The following is a 19,288-nucleotide window of genomic DNA, read 5'->3' as shown; positions in this document are numbered from 1 at the left end:
TAATCCATTTATTCGCTCCCAAATGCACGCTCGCTCGCTTGCAAATTTTAGCAGAAAAAAGTATTGACCCCAGGCGCTGCAGTCTCCGTAGGCCGTGCAGCGTCGGCACCGCGGCTTACATTTAACCGCGGCCGACGGGTAGACGGAAATGATGACGCATCTAAAAGAAGGAGCTTTGTACGCTTTTGGGCCTCAAATCGTATGCTTAGAAGATAGCTGGGCGTATTTTTCACCTCCGCGATTTTTAGATTGCTAACAAGAATGGACTAGCCTTTATAGCACCGCGAAGTGGTGCTGGAATTTGGTGATGAATCGGGAAGGGTTAAGGTAGAATCTCTATTTCTCGTTTTGCTGTGACTGTTAATCTGTCCAGCGAACAACCTTAAAGCTGTAAAAATGGTGCTCCCAGCATTCCCCCGTGAACGGCACGAATACATTTTAAAAATCATTTGGTAGCATTATTTCACGGCGGGTGATCTCGCACGCTCGGCATCCGCCGCCTGGTGTTACTTGCAGTGGCCAATGCTGTTTGGTTTCACGGAAACGCCAAACCAGGTCGCCGTAGTCCCTGCTCCCCAGATTGGGAGCGCGCGGGCCCAAAACTTTGATGTTATTTGTTTAATTGGTCGACTATGCAACAGAATGAAAGTTCACCAGCGAACATGAGATGACCATGTTAATTTTCAAATCATTTCAACGCACTCTTTTTAGTGTTAATGAGACCTGTTATTTGGTTACGGGAAAGTAAGCTCTTTTGAGTAGAACACTAAAGGACATTGTATTGTTCCCGGTCGGGGGGTGAAGGGCCATTCCATCCCAGCAACATGTAGGTGCAATCGTAGGAGCGAGAACAATATATTTTTTATAGACTCAGTGCCAATGTGAAACAGTATGGCGCCGCCACCAGTACGTTTGAAATTAAACATCCGCCGGAAGGATTGCTGACATATCCCGAAAGTATCAGGAACTGATATTAAACATGCACCTTGTGGTTTCCACGCTCGGAGGCTTCTTCCCAGGCTGCACCTCCGCGGGAATCCCCCTCGATCCTGGAAGGCCGACCTCAATGGGTCGTTTAACAGCGTGCGGCTGACGCTATGCCCGGCGCCGACCGCACGCCGACGGAACGACCGCCCTGGTGTCTGGCAGCGAACTGGGCGCCCGGTCTGCGGTCAAGGTCGCGCCGGCCTAACTCCGCTCCGACGAACAAAGCGGCCCGTGGTGACGTCACGCAGCAGCCATTCGCCGTCCAGGAACTTGCAAATTGCAGCGCTCCGGGTGATTTGGACGTCCATTGTGGTTTATGCGACGGAGTGGCGACGATTATTAGAAACCGGATAAGTGGGCGAGCGCGTCTTACGAGTCCAGACCTTTACGAAGCCATTGGACCTGCAGGGCCACCCCGAAGACCGTCACCCTGCGACGACGAATAGCAGGTCGGAATCGCCTAGCGCAGCAGCTGACGGACTCAGGTAGGCGTGGAGAGGTTAACTCCAGTGACGGACTCGAGAAGGCGCAGAGGTCAGCTCCAGTGACGGACTCGAGTGGGCGTAGAGGTCAGCTCCAGTGACGGACTCGAGAAGGCGTAGAGATCAGCTCCAGTGACGGACTCGAGAAAGCGTAGAGGTCAGCTCCAGTGACGGACTCGAGTGGGCGTGGAGAGGTCAGCTCCAGAGGTGCTGTGGCGGCACTTTGAGGCTCCGGTACGGCAAGGCTCGCTCGCTTCACGGACGGGCGTCTTTTGCACCCAGAATCACAGACACACGCTTGGGAAGAAAACGCGGAGCATCGCTCCAAACTGAAAACTCCAACCGTGAAGATCGTCGGGAAGGAGAGCCGCGTAAAGCGGAGCGTCTGCATGTGCCGGCTCGCGATGCCGGTGAAGCAGGCAGCTCAAGTGCTCCGCTGCTCTCCAGCTTCAAATACGGCATGTCAGGGTTCAAAGTCTCTTTTAAAAGGCTGCAGTTTCAAAACCAACCAAGCATCTTCGTCTCGTGAGCCTTTACATTTTGTTTGTCTTGATTCCTGTGCTGAGATTGCTGGAACGAGTTTGTCAACGCATTCCAAAATGCAGGGACTTCCGAGAGTATCTTGCGCAATATTATTGGTATTGGTAAGTTCATTGGTAAGCCTGTATTGGTAAGTTCAATGGTAAGCCTGTATTGGTAAGTTCAGTGATGACTACTACAATAAGCATAAGGCTAGAATGAACAACATACAAATTCTATCTGTAACAAACGCACGAACATTTCCTGGGTGCATAGCATCCATCGAGCGAGGAGCGTCGGGGCGCACTGAGCGGCGCTGGCCAACCCGAGATGGCGCACTAAGCGGCGCTGGCCAACCCGAGGTCCCATCCTCACTGAGCGGCGCTGGCCAGCCCGAGGTGGCGCACTAAGCGGCGCTGGCCAACCCGAGGACCCATCCGCACTAAGCGGCGCTGGCCAGCCCGAGGTCCCATCTAAATCAGCACACGCGTTATTGCACTCAGCAGCTGAAATTCAAGCGGTGTCGGAAAGCAAGCCTATCAAACCGCCAGACCGTGATCGGTTGATAGGAAGGCGCAGCTAAACATAGCACTGGCGCTCGGCGCTACGGTTCAAGCTTGACTCGCGAGTAGCAGCCCGTGGGCAGGGCGTCGGCAATGTCCTGTACGTTGGTCACTTCCAGCCGCAGGAAAGCGAGCTCGTCCTCGTAGTCTCGAACCTGTCAGAAGAGGCGCGCTGTCTGGGGTGTCTTAGTGGTCAGGGGGACGAGAGAGACGCTGAGATGCTGACAGAGAATGCGGTCGGGATATGAGATCGGCGATCAGGCTAAGTTCGGCCAGTTCATCTAATAGAAAACAGGCTGAAGTGTGAACACCACACCAAAACACGTTCAAGCTTTGTTGTTATAGGACATCTGAACACTGCGTGAGGGCGAAGACGTCTCAATGCTGCCATCAAATGGCGTTTGAATAGGGTCATGCCATTTCGGCAGGACCTGACCACATGCTGATCAGAAAAGGTCTGAGCACAGTGGGTAAAGGTCTCAACTGCTCAAATTGTATATGGGTGTTTTGAGCTGAGATAGTCATTTTGAAGACCAAGCTCAGTGCAGTTCACAGCCATGACATTTTTAAGACTTTCAACCCTCCCGTTTCTGAGCTTGATGCCCGGAAACTTGTGCAAGCTTTTTCGCGAATATTATTTCAAGGTCACCCAGGCACACATGACGCTCCCAAACATAACACAAATACCGCCATCTTAATGGCCATGTCAATGGTCCCCAATGTCAAGGAAGATATGAACATCAAATTATGGGTGTCTGGCGTACTGGCGTATCAACTGACCTTCAACCAATTTAATACGTTTAAAGCGAGTTTCGAATCTGAATCACGTCTTCTGTTACATAATACAGTTATAGGGGGCAGTGGCACTAGTTATGACGGAACCAAGGCTGGAAATCAAATAAGTCTAAAATAGCGCCATAATGAACGTGGGAATGCAAGGAAAATGCATAAATAACTACAAATATACAAGATCACCACGGAAAGGCGCCAAAATACGTGCGCATAACAATCGGGTTAAAAAAACACGCACCAGCGAATCTGCCAACCTCTCGGCATAGTGAAGCACCGCAAGTGAGTCCACCCGCCCATTGTAGTGGCAATTCTGACACGGCCAGCCTGGCAGCCACCTTGACGTCAACAAGGAGCTCCATGACGTAAATCGAACGATACCGTTTGGAGGAGCATATTCACTAAATAGTGTATTTTATTGTCTGGAACAAGATTTCTCACTGACGCCGTGCTCACCAGTCGGTTCTGCTGTGTGCGATAGGAGCGGAGCTCGTCCAGCCTCTGCTCGAGCTCGGCTCGTGCCAGCTCAGCCTCGGCCGCCTCCAGGCGCCGCTCCAGCTCGTCCAGCGCCGATGTGTCCAGGTCGCCGGCCGCCGCCAGCGCCGCCATGATCTCCTGCACCTGCTTCAGAGCCGCCGTCACCTTGGCAGAGGCGTCGGCCGCGCTGCTCTTGGCCTGGTTGGCCTTCTCTAGCGCCTCGCGCGCCAGCGCCGCGTCCCGGACCACCTGCCAAGAAGCAAGGTCCGTGCTACGCCCGGCTGACCAGCCTTATTTACAAGGCGCCCGTGAACTGCCGCCTTGTTTGTGCCAGGGCCATCAAGCCGGAGGAGTAGGTATGCCGGCTGACGTGAATGTTATTGGTGTTTTGCTTGAATATTAACTGAACTTAATTAGGCAGAATGGAAATGAAGTTATTCGCTTACGACATGTGGAAGTTACCCGATACTCAGGTTGGCATCGTCAGCATTATGTGGACATGGCCGTTTATTTGTTTCCGCCGCATGGGAAACTTGAGCGACCCTGAAATTTTGTCACGTGTCTTATTGCCACGGGTAAAATCTACTGTCTCACTTTTTAACCCATCGCAAAATGACGCACCAGTTTCCAGCTCGGGATTGCTGCCAGCCCTGCCCCAGCCGGCTCACGCCAGCCGCCAGTACTACCCTAGCCCGCTACCAGGCCAGCAACACTGACCTGCTCCTCGTACCGCTCCACCTGGACGGAGGTCTCGGTCACTTGTATGTTGAGGCTGCTGGCCTCGCTCTGCAGCTGGCCCGCCCGAATCTTTGTTTCGGCCGCCTCCGTCTGGATGGCGATGGTCTCACGGCGCGTCTGGTGACGAACACATGGGACAAGGTCACTGCAGCGTCCCCCCGGTCCCTAGCTGCTCTCCACAGGCGTCATCGGAAACGAAGTCAAGACTGATCTGGAGACAGTCATGCTGTTTTCAATAACACAGACAATACTGAAGAGGCAGTGACATTAAATGGCCTTCGGTGTACGAAGGGACATAAATAAGCATGTAAGGCATGACGAAGCATTGTATTAGGAAGAATGGTCTTTCCTGATACCATGACTTTTACATCTCAACAATGACACTATGCTGCTCATAAATGCTCACTCCGAACCCTCTTCGTAATGCACAAAAGACCGTTTATTGTCAGTGTGCCTGTCTCACACCACTACATCACATCACTACATCACTTTCCCTATTTCTTTCCATTTCAAGATCAGTTCACAGGAAAATTATCCATGCGACGTCCAAAATAGAGTGCGTGAACATATTGCATCATATATTATATATATATATATATATATATATATATATATATATATATATATAATCTCTCTAAAACATGCAACATCTCTCTCCATCTCTCTCTCTCTCTTTCCTCTCTCTCTCTCTCATTCCCTCTCTCTCTCCCTCCCTCTCTCTCTCTCTCTCTCTCTCTCTCTCTCTCTCTCTCTCTCTCTCTCTCTCTCTCTCTCTCTCTCTCTCTCTCTCTCCAGTCAGCTGACCGCATCTAGCCCACCGCTCCACCGGCCCCGGCCGTCGGCCGCCGGGCCACCGACCTCCTCCAGCAGCGCCGCCGCGTCGCCGGCCATGTCGCGAGCTTCGTCGGCGTTCCGCTCGGCACCTTGCAGGGCCGCACGCGCGTCCACCGTCCTCTGCTCGGCCTCCTCCACCAGACGCAGGATCTCCTGCACCAGCCTGAGCGCGTTCAGCGCCTCCTGGCGCGACTCCTGCACCTGCCGGTCGAACCGCTGCAGCGTCTCCAGCGTCTTGCGCGCCTCCTCCAGCGTCTTCTCACCGGCGGCGACCGCCTGTATAGCCTATCGGAACGGCGCCGCACGTCAGTTCCTCACGCTGGCCGCCCAGGTCACCTGGTGGAAAACATGGTGCGTCGGTCGTTTACACTCATACTGCGTCCGTTACTACAGTTATTGTAGTAAAGGCTACCTGGCAACCACGGTGGCCAGGGGTGCAGATTCACAAAATGAGTTGGGCGGGAGCGGGGGGAGGGGGGGCTCGAGAGTGAATAATGGCCTACCCGCCCACCCCCTCAAAAAATGCCAACAAAAAGGTCCTGCCCAGATTTGTCCTATTTTCTTCCCAAAGTCGGGGAGGACGGCGAGAGGGAGCCAAGCCAAGGCCGAAGCCAAATTTGGCGGACTGAAGCCCTTCCTCCCCCAGTGAACAGGAGACTGCACCCTGACGGCGGCCGTCCGGCGGATGACACCCGTCCCTGTCCACAGTCCGCGGGCGTCATGGCCGGCCGCCATCTTGACATGTAGACACGTGACGTCCGGGTCGATTGTGAGGTCCGTGATTAGCTCGGAGCGGCCAGCTCTCGAGCCAGCTCGGGTCTGCCGTCGTGCCACAGTCCGTCGCCTCAATAGGTTTGTGGTGACGTCACTAACGCCTTGCATAGTCGCTCAGCTGGTTTGACCGGTTTGATAAGTGGCCGCCGCGGCCGCAAAGCCTACTGAGACAGACTCCTTTGATTTGCCGGTTGGCGACAAGGGACGCCGTCCAGAGATCCCTCGTATTTTGGCCCTGGGCGTCTGTATGCAATCAGTTGCATTGGCAAAGACTGTGGTGACGTCATCAGCCTGCCCCTTACATCAATGGAGCAGTCATCGCATGGCTGTGTGGCAACCAACGCAGGACTGGTAACAACTATGTGGCTAATGTTTGGCCTCGTTGATGTTATGGCGGGTAAAATCTTTTCACTAATATTTCTGGCAAAGGCCAACGAAGGACAGAGATGATTAATACCGATCCATTTCAAACAGGCGGTTTCAATATTCACCATAGCACATTACCCGCACGCGATCACACGATGGAACAATCGAAACTGGAGGAATCCGGATTTGCTTTAAACGTACCAAACTGACTGATCACTGGCCTATTCCTTTCAAGATTATTGAACGTATCATCTCACACGGGCGGTCTCCCCGGCGCTGTGATGTCGCGCATCGGCCGACACGGCATCGCCGCCTGCCGACCAGCGCCGACTAGCGCCGACCAGCGCCGACCAGCGCCGACCAGCGCCGACATACAGTCAGCAGACCGGTTACCTTATCACGAGCGGCTGTAACGTCGGCCAGCAGCTTGTCAGCCGCCTCCTGCTGGCTGATGCCGCGCTCGATCAGGATCGTGATGGAGCTGATGTCGGTCGTCAGCGACTCAAGCATCGGACCGTGCTCGCGGGTCAGCGCCTCCAGGTCAGCCTTCAGGCGCAGTGCCTGCGGTGACGCCAGATGTCAGGGGTCAGCGAACGACGCTCACTGCAGTGGTCTGAAACGGGCTGCTCCTCTGCTCGGAATGTTTACAGACTACGTTCACAACCGTATTAATGACGCGGGGACAGTTCCCTTCTCGCTGTAGCCTGATCCACTAGCTAGTCATACAAGCTGGGCCAGGAGCGAAACTCTCCAAAACCATTGTGTCTTCAGGAGCCTTTATCGAGTGTCAGTCCGCCGCGCCATTGTCTCCTCTGAAGCTCGTTTGCCTGCACACACCGCAGTGCTCTTGCTACCGCCTGCCGACCTCTTTCTATGCCAGCTTTTCCACGGTGGTGTAACATGGCCATCGTATTTGGGGTACCCCGAAGTGTAAATGCTAGACTTGTAAACTGCATGTGCAAAGCAAACTGCAAAGTAAACTGCAAAGTAAACTGCATGTGAAACTGCTGATGGTCAGGGGTCCATCTGGAACGTTCGAGACTCTTCTCGTCCCACCGCTGTTTCACCCAAACCGGCTTCAAGTCTTCGTCTTGTCCCGGCACGCTCTTGACCTTGTCGGAACGTGTGCGCCGCTTTGCAGCACCTGACCAAACTTGACATCACGCGACTCGGTCCCGAGGTTTTACCTACTGCAGTGCACTGCTGACTGACCTAGTCTGACCCGATCCGAGCCGAACTCACACGCCACTGCTGACCTAGGTACTAAAGGTCACTCGGGGCCAGCGCCGAACCTGACCTGCCCCAACTCAGGCAACTTCGGGGCTATTCCTTGTCATGGCCCGCCATTGGCTTGACCTGGGCTAAGGAGACCTGACCCGGATTTAAGTAGCTCTCCTGATACAACCCTTCCAGCTCGTCCTTAACCTGACCCCACCACGCTCTGATGAGCTCCCCTGATCCCGCCCCTGTTCCGGCTCGTCCTTAACCCGACCCGACCAGGCTCTGTCGAGCTCCCTTGACCCGGCCTCTGTTCCGGCTCGCCCTTAACCTGACCCGACTTGATCCGGCTCCGTATTGTTCCCAGGCTTGATTAGTTGCCGAACCTCGGCCTTCGTGCACACTGGGGCCAAACGCAGCACCTGAGCTGAGATGAGGTGCTGTGACCACGACTGTAACCAGGTCCCTTGCCGCGATCCACTCCTGACCCTTCCTGACCCTATATGAGTAGCTCGGCTCGGAGCGGCTGCCTGTCCCAGGCCGCGGCTGACCTCAGCCTGGAGGTAGTCGGCGCGCCTCTTCAGGCCGTCGATGTCGAGCCCACCGAAGTTGAGCCTGGCCTCGCTGTACACGCTGAGAGCCGTGTCGTACGCCTCGTTGGCCTCCTTCTGCGCTTGCGTAGCCAGATGAATGGTCTGCAAGACCAGCGTCTCCGTGCTGCTGAGACTGGACTCCAGCAGGCTGGTCTCCGTACTGCAGGCAGCAGGGGCGTAAATGGGATTTGACAACAATGCTCTATGATCAGCCAATGCTCGGAGCCAATGATCAGCCAATGCTCGGAGGTGCAAACTAGTCTGGAGGCGGATGGGAATGTCACTGGGTTGAAAAGCAGAAGTATTACGACAATGCGATCGTTGTTTGTGCCGTGAAACTACGCAGGGCGAAGTATTCTGCAAGACCTCGTGCCTTCACTAGCGATACCCCTGGTCGGCAGGCACGACAGGCCAGCTGACGACGGGCCAGCTGACGACAGGCCAGCTGACGACTGGTCAGCTGACGATAGGTCAGCTGCCTGGCGTCGGCTCAGCTGCAGCAGGTCCGAAGAGTCTGGGTTTTGGCTCAAGCATGGCATGCACTGTGGTGTGGTGTGGTGACCGGTTGCATCAGGGGCCCGGCAGTGCGTCCAACGATAGCAAAAAGCTAAACGCAAACGTCAAACCTGGTTACGGCCGATTGTAACGTCCCATGGCTCTGATAAGAGTTGCTTTAAACCCGCGGCTTTCTGAAAAGGCTTTCGACCATGAGAGACTCCATGTTAGTATTGGTTTTCAGCATGGCAATGAGTGTCACATAAATTTTAACGCGTGTTTTGAAGAAGCCAATCTACACCCATACCGTGCATTCACAGCCAACACGAGCATGGAAATCCTTGTCACCCGTGCCTGAGTGCGCTCACCTGTAGTTCCGCTGCTGCTCCAGCAGCTTATAGGCGAGCTCATAGGCGGCCGACGAGTTGGAGACGGCCCAGCCGGCCACGTCAGCCAGGATGTCGGCTTCCTGCTCGTGTCGGTCAGCCAGTTGACGCGCCTGCCGCGCGATCTCCGACATACGCGCACTCTGCAGGCCGAACTGCTTGCTTTGCTCGACGGCGCGCCGCAGGGCATCGGCGCCGTCGCCTTCGAGGAAGTCCAGGGCACCGCTCAGCGCCTGCTTCAGCCGAAGAATGATAGCCTCGGCCTCGGTGATGGCGCGCTCACCCTGGCCGGCCACCACGCGGCCCTGCTCGATGTGCACCAGGATCGAGCCGGCCACCTTCTTGACCTCCTCAATCCGCTCCTGGTGGAGCAGAGGGGAGGGGGAGAGGTTACAACAGTGTCTGGGGATGGGTTTGCACGAGGGAGGGGAACTCACTCGCAGCAGGGCATGGCACAGGTTCGTGAGCAGGGAATATGAGGGTGGAGAGATGCAGCTGATCAGTGACAGGTGTAAGAAGTTGAACACAGGACCGAACATTCGATAAGCAGAGATGCAGCATATGGCGTATTTCTGCTGAGATAAGCACTGCGGTGGTAAGGTGGCGAAGAGCTGTTAAAGGGACACAGAGCCCCACCAATGAATCAGTTTCTTGGCAGCACTTTGACCATTTTAATACGGACCGGTAATTCATTCAAACACACATGAACAAGAAGAAAAAACACAACCTAGATCAAGTCTAGTTTTTCAGTTTGTCGGATTAAGTCCTAACTGAAATATAAGCCGACGGTCCAAAAGTAGCGCTCACAGATGGCCCTCAGTCCGGCTCAGTGCACTTTTTTACACGCCGTGGTACAGCAACAAAGACAGACACATACTGAATGCGGATAGAACAGATCTGTAGCATTCACATACGTTATGTGCAAAACGTTGTCCTTACATCGGTCCGCTACGGCCGTCTGGAATCGCAGCAGACTACTTGCGCGCCCTCTAACCTGCGCCCTCTAACCTCTAATTCGTTATAGATGACGCGCAGGTTGTCCTATTGGCAAACATGCATTCGGAGCCTACTGGAAACAGGCGCCAGGCCACGACACCCTGCAATATCACGGCTCCTGTCCTACCAGGCCGGCGGCCCTCAGCCTTCAGCCTGATCTGACCTGACCTGACCTGGAGATCGCCGAGCAGCTCGAGCGGCGACGAGTCGCGGATGATCGCGCGGCGCGCATCGTTGAAGAGGTCCTGGATGCTGGTCGAGACAATGGCGATCTGGCGTAAAAACTCGCGGTCATCCTGCAGCGAAGAGCCGGCGCCGATGCTCCGCAGCAGCTCTGACAGCTGCGTCAGACGCTCGCGGTGCGTCTGCACCGCCTCCTCCACCAGCGCGTAGCAGGGTGGACAGTCTGCGAACGGAACATAAGCTGTATGTTGCACAGCCTGCTCAAGCTCCACTTACGAAACAGGGCATGGTGAGCATCCTTTAGAGTGCGAGGTAGGATTATGAAAAGTAGCGGGGGGAAACTGTGCACAGGATCACGGGAAATAAGTTGAAATGAGTAGGGCTCAAAATGCTGATTAGACCAGGAGTAAATAATATCTTTCACTTAAACTGAACCTAAGATGGAAGCTTCTCAAGTCCGTCTCCGACATAATCAGAAGTGGAATTAAGGAGAACTTCTATCGCCTCGTTAGTGTGTGAATAAAACGTTGTGTACCACATCCGCTATCCTGACCAGGCGTGGATTCGGTGAAATAGGGGACAGTGGTCCCGTTTACACAGGGTAACAAGGGAAAGCCTGATAAGTAAAATGTTAATACAACCATAATTTGGCGCAGTTATGATGCTGAATACAAATCGTTTCAATTGTGATTATACACGCTTGAAATGACTTCGAAAAACTTGCACCATATGTACGAGTATGAATCATGTGGTCGTTGGTAAGAATCATTTCCAGGCCACCATGCTTCGCATGACAGTGTGGCTGCACTCGCAATAACGGCTTCGCTGCCATATTGAAGATTTCTAAATCTTGGGATATTTGACTAGATGCCGGTTGGTTGGCGCATGTAACGTTGCTGTGACGTCGACACGAATTTGTTGCCTTAGACGCGAAGTCGTCGGGCTCCAACAGACGCGTTATTTTTAAACCTTGAAACTTCCATCACTGGCGCGGAGCGAGCGGACGCCTGAGCTATTGCGGTGCGTTTATTTCATTGTGAGCGCCAGCGGTGGATTGAGCCGTTGTTAGGAAGGTGTAGCTAATCTGAGGCGTGTGGAAAAGACGTGAGTAAGTTGAGACTTCACGTTCTGTAAGCGCACCGTCCCCTTTCAAATGCGCTAATGCTGGGCAGTGCGGATGCTCAGTTTGCCGGATTTCCGTACCAGGCTGACAACATCTCTAATATGCTATTTAAACTCGAATAGTATGTCGCCGTGAGATGATAGCTGCGGACACATCAATAGGCGCACAAATGTGTGCTCAGCATGTAATGGAGCGACATGGCGTGGCGGCACCACCGCTCAGAGACGCCAATCCCCCTGGACAAAGCGGTCTTCCCTGGACTGTGCCGCAATACACCACCGCATGGCGGGTCAGACGGAGCCCCTTGGTCGCTCAGGCGGGCCAGTTTCACAAAGAAGACGATTTACCTTAATGATTACAGTCGTTCCTCATGAGCATATGCTCCATAAACCGATTTATGAGGTTGAGATGGCTTCTTCATGGCTGACTTTTGGTCAATTTATGAAACCAAACTAACTCCTTTCATGCCCATATGTTCCGACAGAGTTCTTACAAAACATGTGACTTTGTGTCTGTTATGAAACAAGGTGCGGGTTCGTTATCACGTCAGTCTGTACGCACCACAGTAAATGGCGTTCTTCTGAAAGGGTCTTAGTGATGATTACATGGTTGGTTGTAGCACCCGTATTCACCCGATCGGATGGATTCTTGATTATTCTGTAGATATGCCCTCGAAATACGGCAATAATCATGCCACCCCTCAACAGGTCCTTTCATGATATTAAACCAACGTGCATCCATTTCATGATTTGGATCAATCAGTAATGCAGTGACGTCCTCGTTCATGTGCGCGTCGGCGCTCTGTTTTCGTCTGCACTTTAAGTAGTTTTTGTTCTCATCATCGAAGTACTCGCCAGCACACCTTTGGCCTCGTAGATCTCCTCGTAGCGGTCCTCGCATTTCCTGCAGGTCACCTACGTCTGTGTCATCAGCGACCCGACGTCTTTCTCCCGCCCCAGCCCTGAGGAGCAACGACCGCCGGCGGTGCCGTCTTGGCGGGTTACATGTGCGCGCATACGTAAACCGGAGCCGACGCCGCCGCGGTGGACGGGTGCCCGCGGCGGATTAATGACCCAGCGGCCGCGCCGGCTCCGGTGGCGGCCGCGCCGGCCACCGGAGCCGGCCCGGAGCCGGAGCCGCGCGCTCGGCGGCTCCCTGCCTGGTGATGGGCCGAGGCCTGCGGCGCGCGGCACCAACCGGGCCGACGTTGCCGCCGCTGGTGCGCCGACGCTGAAGAATGGGCGGGGGGAGCATACGCTGCGGGGCTGCCCCGCAACAGGCGCCCTGATAAACGGCGAGGTGGGTACTGTCGCTGTGGCGCAGGTAGATATGAGGGAAGATTGGTGCGAATGCCAACAGGCGAGTGCAGATAACTGCTGAGTTGGTTGAGCAACTATTGTTGGACCGCCCCAGGTACGTTCTTTCACCGGAAATCGTGCTTTGATTTCTTGGTTTGTGGCTGCGACTGATTTTTTTGTCCATATCACGTCATCGTCGTCCAGGTTGACATACTCGATAATCAGCTCGATAGGGATCTGGCTTCCGTCAACAGCAGCTCTTGTACCAGGAAATTGGGAAGCCGGTGGTATCAGTAACAAGGTAATCACATTTTTTTTATTCCATCAAGCTCTGGGCATTGAAATGGGTTTCGTTCCGATCTGCATTTGATTGCCTCATGTCTACCAGCTATTTATTAATCACACTCAACTATTAATCATACTGTTTCGATGATTTCCCGACGGATTTGATGTCGTCACCACAAGCATTACAAGCCGATTGCATTGCATTGAGTGCCGACTGTGCAGACAACTTGGAAATGCGGCCGGTGGTACCACCAGTCGTCGAGACCCTTGGCGTCCTCCAAGTGCATCAGAGACATGAGCAAATCCGAAATGGTTGTGAGTTGAACCTCCGCCGGCTTGCGTAGTTCTTTCACTAGGACTGGCCTCAAGGTAAAAAGTGACCATTGCCGATATTTCAGGGTGGGATGCCAGGGTCGTGCAAGCTGGCTTAATGTTGGTGGCAGCATTTGGCCGAATGTGACCTAACGACTTAGAACTCTGGTATGGACATAGTTCTTAAAACTTTCACGGCCACGAATGACTCCGATAATATAACTATCTGGCATCTGTACAACTACTCATGCATTACTCCACATGCACGAGATTATACTGCGCAAATGGCCGAGTTGCATTATTGGTACAGCACAGCACTCTGTTACAATGAAGCCTTCGAAATCAGCGTTCCAGTGTTCGGCTCTAGACAGCCGCCGTCCATAAGCCGCACATTTTCACTCCACCTCAAGTGTGACATCAATGGTGCTCGAAAGACGCGCGGCTCATCATAAGCCTGACTGGGCGGGTTATGTGCAGCTGCTAGAAACACCATCAGTTGGGCCAACGCACTTGGGGACAGGTCATTCAGACTAAGTAAGCTATATGGTCCGCCGGATGCTGCAACAGTGGCTGGTCGCTTTGTTTCACTCCTAGCATATTATCAGTAAAGTGACTCGATGGCTCCTTTTCAAATTCATTCTCAGCGCCCAACCAAGCGACCCTTGCACGAAACAGTTCCGGAGATTCCAAGGCGATCCCGCTCTCTGTGATTGGGTTAGCCCACTAGGCCCACCTATCTTACGAAGTCGTAGACGTTTCTCATTGGTTAGTTATGACGCAATATCATATTATTTTCGTGCCTCGTTGTAATGACCGTTTCCGTCTGAAAGCGGTCAATAAGACGAGCCGTCTATTACCATTTATATTCATTAGACGTGATAACTCGCTGAAGCACAAAGTTCGCTGTTGGCTGTGCGTGCTGTGGTGTGGAGTGGGTAGGAGAGGGTGCGATGCTAGCCGGTAGAAGTTCTAGACTTACAAGATTTGTGTTTGCTTGACTCGAGGGAAGAACTGGCATGGGCGGGGTCGTCAATAATATCAGTTATAATTCTCTCGCTCGTCTTCACCACAATCTTCGAGATTCATGCAGACTGCAAAGAACCGGGCTTTGATTCTGTAACTTGACATTGTAAAATGTGTCACTTTTTAGATTAGATGTGGGCGATTTATAATCCTGGGTACTTATGGTTTGTTGTGCGGTCCAGATGATATAACTGGAAACCAGAAAAGTTCGCGAAGATTATATCCTGGTTAACTCAACGCTGCTGGAGGCAGCAAAGGCATCGTATATATATATATATATATATATATATATATATATATATATATATACGTATAAGGGCTACCGGCCTGAACCAAGTTATTAGCGCCACGCCTTGGGCTGGGAGACGAGATCGATGTAAAGTACGCCCGGTTGATCTGCCCCGGAAAATATTCACCTCACATTTAAGAAACGAACAGATCTGATAGGACATAATTAGGGATGCCCTTTGCCTTCAGATACCTTTCATTCTAATACGTCCAACTAGGAGCGTGTGAGCTAAACCTATTTCACTCAATACGGGTGTGAAGAGAAAGCCTTTTGATCAGCCATAGTTAGGTTATAGCAATTCATCCGGCCTTCGGATGCCTTATGACCCCAGAACCAATAGCAGGTTTTATGGCAATTCAATCACCATTCAATTTTTATGTCTGCCGTTGGCCCCAAGGAAATTAAAAGCAATCACATACCGGCCACTTGCGAGAGGCTGAGCGTCTGACGCTCCGCAGTCCCCGCTTAAACAGCTGCACGGTGCCGATGTTAATGGGCCGCTTCCCGGGGCTGGCCATTGGGCGTGACAGATCGGCACGGACTTAACGCCAGGCTGGTCTGTGCAGGAGCGTTGGCAACTAGACCGGGTGAGTGTCAGCGCATTGTTAAAGAGATGGACATCACCCATGATGCCGATAACTGAAATACATGCCGCGTTTTTCTTACAGTAGCTTGCAAGTAAGACGCCTTCTGAGACGTGGCACGGAGGTCATAAAAGACGTGAGTGTTCTCATGCAGCTGATGCCAAATCATAACCGAATGAAGTCCGGCACCTTTGGGAGCCGATACACATTAGTCATACCAATGCATTGTAGTGACCTTCTATTATGAGGTTATCATGCTGAGATTCACCAATGTATAGCATTCTCGTGCACATCGGCGAGAGGCATTGCTTCAAATCCGGCTGGCTTTGGACCCCGAAGGCACGACCATGATAGCCGCGGAAACTGAATTTATACTTTGCCGTCGAAAATGAGACTGACTGGACCGGGCCCGACCACCAAGAGCTTCCAAACTTTCGATTATGTAGCATTAAAACTAGCTAGCAAAAATTAAAATTTTGGTTAGCACCAAGAATGGTTCAGGTTATGTAGGGGACTGAACGGAGCATCCACATCGATCGGAAATAAGCGCGTGCTCTCAATTCAGTTCCCCTCTTGAACAACTCAAAGGCGACTAGCACAATGCGCTTGCCCTGGTTGGAGAAAAAAAACATTTTAAAAAAAGCTATGCACATCGCATCAACCTGCTCAGGACAATGTTAAATCAAGTAAATTAGCACGGGTCTTGAGACAAATCACGATGTAAAGATAAAGTTAAGTCTGTTGTTAGGAGTTATTAACGCGAATTAACACCGACGCTAACCAATTGCGGCCTTTTTTAAATCTTAAAGCCACATCACACCTCGTAATCTGAAGCGCACCGAACAAGTGATAAGCTTCGAACACGCAAAGGATTTGCGGGAGCGAAAGCGCATCACGGCCAGGAGTGACTAATCTCCCGAAATAGCGACGGGCTGGAACCCCGACCCTGCTCCTTGCCGAGCCGGCTCGAGACAAAGACATCGTTACCGTCAGAAACAAAGACGTCGCCACAGTTGCACAGCATGCATCAACGGTTCAGTGGAGTCCATGGTGCGACCCAGGGTTAATGTAAAGCCTGAGCACAAGAGGGAAATTCACAACGCCAGACTAAAACAGGACAGGGCATAAGGCAGGCCAAGATCTGTCCGACCAATATCACCACCCGTCTTATATATTTTAGCTCCTGGAGGAGTCAATACCGTGGCACAGCAGCCTCCGCGAAACAGGCCCGGGTTGCACCGGTGGGGGGCCAGCTGCCAGCACCTGTTGGGTCCTGGGCGCGGGTCAGCAGCACGGCAGCGGCCGTGCAGAGCAGCAGCAGAGCGGCCCGCATCTTGTCTCCTGCCGCGAGCCGCGACGGGCGGCGACTCGGCCACTGGACGACTGTTCACACCAGCCACCGGCAGACGCAGGCTGGGTGCTCCCGCGCCGACCGCGGCACTCGCTGTCCTGTCGGTCTCTGCCGTCCTGTGGTGTGAGTACCCTCTCGCCTGCGACTGGCAGCAGCACGCTCACACTGACGCCACTGTCCGCGGCGTCGAGCGCAGCAGAGCGGGACGCGACCGGTCAGTCGGTGCTCCGTCGGTCACCGCGCCTCTCGCCGCCGGATGCGTCCTCGGCCCGGCCGGCGTACTCGGCGTGCTCTGCGGCTACGGCCGCCGCCTCTTGGCAGCCGCCCGACCGGCTATAAATACCTCACAGACGGCGCTTCCAGGCAGCGATCGTCTCGATCGGCCCACCTGCCAGTGTCAACACGAGGCGAGACGGAGGCGGAGGCGCCGACGCGTCCGCGTGCGCTCCCGCCGGCCGCAAAAACGCAGACGGAATCGATGTCACGCGCAGGTCCGGCGCGGGCTGCCTGACCGGCGGCCGCGTAAAAACGGCGCCCCCTGCCGACCTGACGGACCTGGCGGCGTGACCGGGTCAGTGCTGGCCGTGCGTAGACTCATCAAGCAGGCCACGTGGACCACCGACCCTGACCGGCTGGTCTGCCCGCACCACAGCCAACCGGTCCGAGGACCACGCTGCTCCGGTCCGTGTGACGGGTCTGGCGAGGACCGCAGGCCCTCCTTGGGTGGTCAGTAGGCCGCACACGGGGATCAGCCACTGAACCACGGTCGACACTGGTGCTGATGGGAGTGCTGGCTCCCACCTCAGCTTGTGAGAGACCGACGAACGGCACCGCTCTCCGCCGCGCACCTCGACCGCGTCCGGCCCGCGCGGAACGTCCGGCAGACGGCCGCCGGAGCTGCCGTGGCGGCGGAGGTACCGCCCGCACGTGGAGCCGGCGCCGCACTGTCGGCGACTGCGGCGAGTCGCTGGCTGACCCGACCCGCCGCGGCCGGCAGCGGACGGTGACCGGTGCCGGCCGAGCGGCCGCGATCAGCACGCTCAAGGCACTACCACGGCGGCAGGCTCGCAATACGGTGACCGGCTGCTGTCGTCACTGTGTGACCGGGGAGCGATCGGGCAGCCGGCAGATGATGGCCATGCTCTGGCTTGGGCTTATCGTGCCCCACCCTCTGTGTCGCCCGGAGAAGGCACCCGTTGATGGATTGGCGATGCCGTGCTGCAAAACGTACCCACGACAAATCCACGCCGTGTCGTCAGTCCTGGTACGCTTTGGTAGTCAGCCGTATAAAAAGACAGGCCATACAGGAGCCTCCACAGCTCCAACGGCAGCGAACGCACACGACGGAGTCGGTTTCTGTGTTCGTTTTTTCCCCGGAGACAGTGCTAGCAGCTTGAGGTCTAATCTGGGAGGTTTGTCCCAGGAGGTCTGTGCGACCGGTCGATGCTGTTCATGCTCCCCGCACGTATGCACTTTGGCCTTATATTCCGGGTTCAAGGATAGCAAAGCGAGACGGGAAAGGGAAAGAAGGACCCCCTCAAGAGTTGGTGAGCAGTGGCAGGCAACAGCCCATTGCAGTTGAAACTAAGGGGCGTCTCAGAAGAGGAAAAGAAGTAGTCTTCTGCGAGTCCAGTGACGCAGGGCTGCACTTTTCACGTGGGACATGTCACCTGTGAGTGTACTCGACCACATACGACCCCACCATTGACCACGCACCGATGTCACGGCCACACGAGCCGCTGGCCTCGGCGCCGATTCAGCGGCAGACGGGTGCGGCCGTGGGTGTGACTCTGAGCGCCGCCCGCGGCCGGGGCAGGCTCTGCACCGCCCATGAGCACCGCGTATGGCCGGCTGGACACGCTGCCGCGCCGGGCCCGGCCATGTGGAGCGCCGGCAATAGATCGCGGCGGCGGCCACTCCACCCAAAAGCAGCGCGCCGGGCGTAGGACCGCTGCCGGGGGTGTGCAATAACCTGTTCTGCGGGCTCTGCCGCTCCGGGTTACGCCATCCACCAGCGGGTCTGGCGCGCCTCGCCAGACAGCTGGTGCTCCGACACCTTTGTTGGACGGACGGGTGTGTCGGAGTGGAGGAATGGGCGCATTGAAAGAGATGCCGTGCAGAGGCAGTGAGAATACGTCCAGGGCAGCGGCTGGAGAAATCGGAACGCGCGCGTGAGACAGGCAGCGACAAAAACTGGCGGGTTACTGTGGCGAGTCTGACTTCCTGCGGCATGCTACTGTAGAGGTCTTAACGGCGCTCCATAACCCTGATTTGGATTATCCTGTGTGCAGCACCTAGCGGTGCTTAGCAGCATAACAGCCTGCGGCTCAGGATTCTCAAATGCGCGGCGATTTTAGTGCGAAGTCAAAGGACTAAAGGCTTTTCTCGACTGACATGGAGCATCGTTCAGATTCGTAGGCTGGTTTTCGACCTGTGCCTTTGACCCGAGCACATTGCGCGGCGTAAGTGACGAACTGAAACCTGCCTGGTTAACTTTTCCACCCAGTCGATGTGAATAGGTGGGAGGATCGCTTATTTGGCAGAATGCCAACAGGCAGTGCTTGTCGGAGTGTCGGTGCCGTGCGACTGTTGCCAACAGTGTGATGCGCTGCACTCATGACCC

The 19,288-nt window shown here is 54.5% G+C and overlaps 1 protein-coding gene across 1 annotated transcript; it reads right to left on the bottom strand.

Annotated features, from left to right (window-relative positions):
- Nucleotides 1-2,140: 2,140 nt before the first annotated feature.
- Nucleotides 2,141-16,967, bottom strand: LOC119103252 (laminin subunit gamma-1). The gene is made up of 9 exons (XM_037226693.1): nt 16,578-16,967; nt 10,391-10,623; nt 9,204-9,583; nt 8,299-8,500; nt 6,923-7,090; nt 5,414-5,674; nt 4,535-4,672; nt 3,797-4,066; nt 2,141-2,706 (listed from the first exon to the last, which is right to left on the bottom strand). The coding sequence occupies exons 1-9, from the start codon at nt 16,645-16,647 to the stop codon at nt 2,593-2,595; spliced, it is 1,836 nt and encodes a 611-aa protein (XP_037082588.1). The 5' UTR covers nt 16,648-16,967; the 3' UTR covers nt 2,141-2,592.
- Between the last annotated feature and the right edge of the window lie 2,321 nt (nt 16,968-19,288).

The sequence above is a fragment of the Pollicipes pollicipes genome, unplaced genomic scaffold (genome assembly GCF_011947565.3).
Source record: "Pollicipes pollicipes isolate AB1234 unplaced genomic scaffold, Ppol_2.1 Scaffold_5724;HRSCAF=6776_pilon_pilon_pilon, whole genome shotgun sequence".
Lineage (NCBI taxonomy): Eukaryota > Metazoa > Arthropoda > Thecostraca > Pollicipedomorpha > Pollicipedidae > Pollicipes > Pollicipes pollicipes.
This window is presented reverse-complemented; position numbering and strand designations above follow the sequence as displayed.

Excerpts from the sequence above, each read along its gene's own strand:
- LOC119103252 (XM_037226693.1), bottom strand. The coding sequence starts at position 16,647 with ATGCGGGCCGCTCTGCTGCTGCTCTGCACGGCCGCTGCCGTGCTGCTG. Across the intron at positions 4,673-5,413 it reads CGGCGGCGCTGCTGGAGGAG|ACGCGCCGTGAGACCATCGC; the intron begins GTCGGTGGCCCG and ends GTTCGTCACCAG. Across the intron at positions 2,707-3,796 it reads GCACACAGCAGAACCGACTG|GTTCGAGACTACGAGGACGA; the intron begins GTGAGCACGGCG and ends CTCTTCTGACAG.